Genomic DNA, 1454 nt, shown 5'->3' on the forward strand with positions numbered 1-1454 from the left:
AAACAAATATTTAATGCGCACCTTCCTCCCCATTTCCTGAAATTGTTATTTTATTATTAAAAAAATTGCACGCATTTATTTTAAACACGTTCTGGCTCAATTTATGGATTAGATAAATAAAAGCAATTCTATTGGTCAAGTGAAGCGAAATTTCTACCCTTTTTCCAGCCGCCCCTTGTCTTTATTCCTTCTTTCTTGCTGTACAAGCTAGCCGTCGGCCTATATGATCATACGCCTTCGACGCCAAGGTCGAACCTTGTAGCCGCCCACTTCGATCTCCGCCATGGCACTTGCAGGCGCAGTAGAACCTCCCCTCTCACCCTCAGCCGGCCTCGATCTCGACTACCTTGACTATCTCCTCCAGGGTTTCTACTGCGACGACCTCTTTCACCGGCCCGACCCTGCCACCACAGCCGAGGGGGAGAAGTGCGTCGATTCGCCTTCACGCGAATCCATCGCCTCTTCTGATCCAGTCTATTGCCATCTGGAGGTGGAGGAAGACGATGCTGCCTCCAAGGGCTTCTATGTGGATGATTTCCTCTCTGATTTGTTCGATTTAGGGTCTCGTGATGCTGAGACTCCCAATCCGGGGGCAGCAATCGACGGTGAGGGAAAGGATGGCGATAAGGAGGAAGAGGATGAAGAACCGGCCAGCAAGAAGCTGAAAAGGTATTGATTCATCTGTTATTGGTGAAAATTGTGATAAAAAAATCTGATATTTAGGGTTTTGTAAGTCACTTATGACCGTGTACGAACTCTGGTTCGTGTTAAAAAATATATCTTGATCATGTATTTTTTTTTTTATCTGGGTAATCAGTGATTCTGCCATGAAATCGCGGGTGATGAAGGCGGTGTACCTGAAGGATAAAAAAGACCTAGATACTTTCGCACCGAAGCAGGAGTCTGCAGTGCTCTTTGAGGGTAAGATACGGGGCCGAATCGCTACTTCTGCCCACTGTTTTGTCTCTATCCTAATCGATTTTTTGTTCGCAATTTTGAAATTTGTTTCTTTCTTCTCGCTTCATCAGAATCCCTGCCGCTGGGTTCCCTGCTTTGCCTCGTCAGTATCATTTGCTCGTTCCTTCTTCCAGTTCTGGGCGACCAGAACCTGAAGAACACAAAGGGTCAGGGAAGAGGCAACTGCCATGAAATTGTGATGAACGGAGGAGTGAAAAATACGATTTTGGGATTTGGGTCGGGTAATTTTGGGCGGAGGTGCAGAGGTACGAGGAGTAGGATTAAAAGGTTCGATCTTCCGCATGTCGTTTAGGTGCTCTAATTTTTGTTGTATGTTTACTCCATCGTTTCTTGCCCTCTAATAGTTATAATCTCTATAGGTCTTCTAATGAACATATTTTTTATTTTATAAATAATTATCACTGTGAGAATATAAATTTAAATCTGTAAAAAGATAATTTTATAGTTTGTATTTAATAGAAATATAAAAATAATCA

The 1454-nt window shown here is 43.1% G+C and overlaps 1 protein-coding gene across 1 annotated transcript; it reads left to right on the forward strand.

The window, feature by feature from the left end:
* Window positions 1-218: 218 nt before the first annotated feature.
* On the forward strand, window positions 219-1454 carry LOC122023606 (bZIP transcription factor 50-like). The gene is made up of 3 exons (XM_042581814.1): window positions 219-669; window positions 818-921; window positions 1029-1454. The coding sequence occupies exons 1-3, from the start codon at window positions 284-286 to the stop codon at window positions 1268-1270; spliced, it is 732 nt and encodes a 243-aa protein (XP_042437748.1). The 5' UTR covers window positions 219-283; the 3' UTR covers window positions 1271-1454.

Source organism: Zingiber officinale, chromosome 1A, assembly GCF_018446385.1.
Source record: "Zingiber officinale cultivar Zhangliang chromosome 1A, Zo_v1.1, whole genome shotgun sequence".
NCBI lineage: Eukaryota > Viridiplantae > Streptophyta > Magnoliopsida > Zingiberales > Zingiberaceae > Zingiber > Zingiber officinale.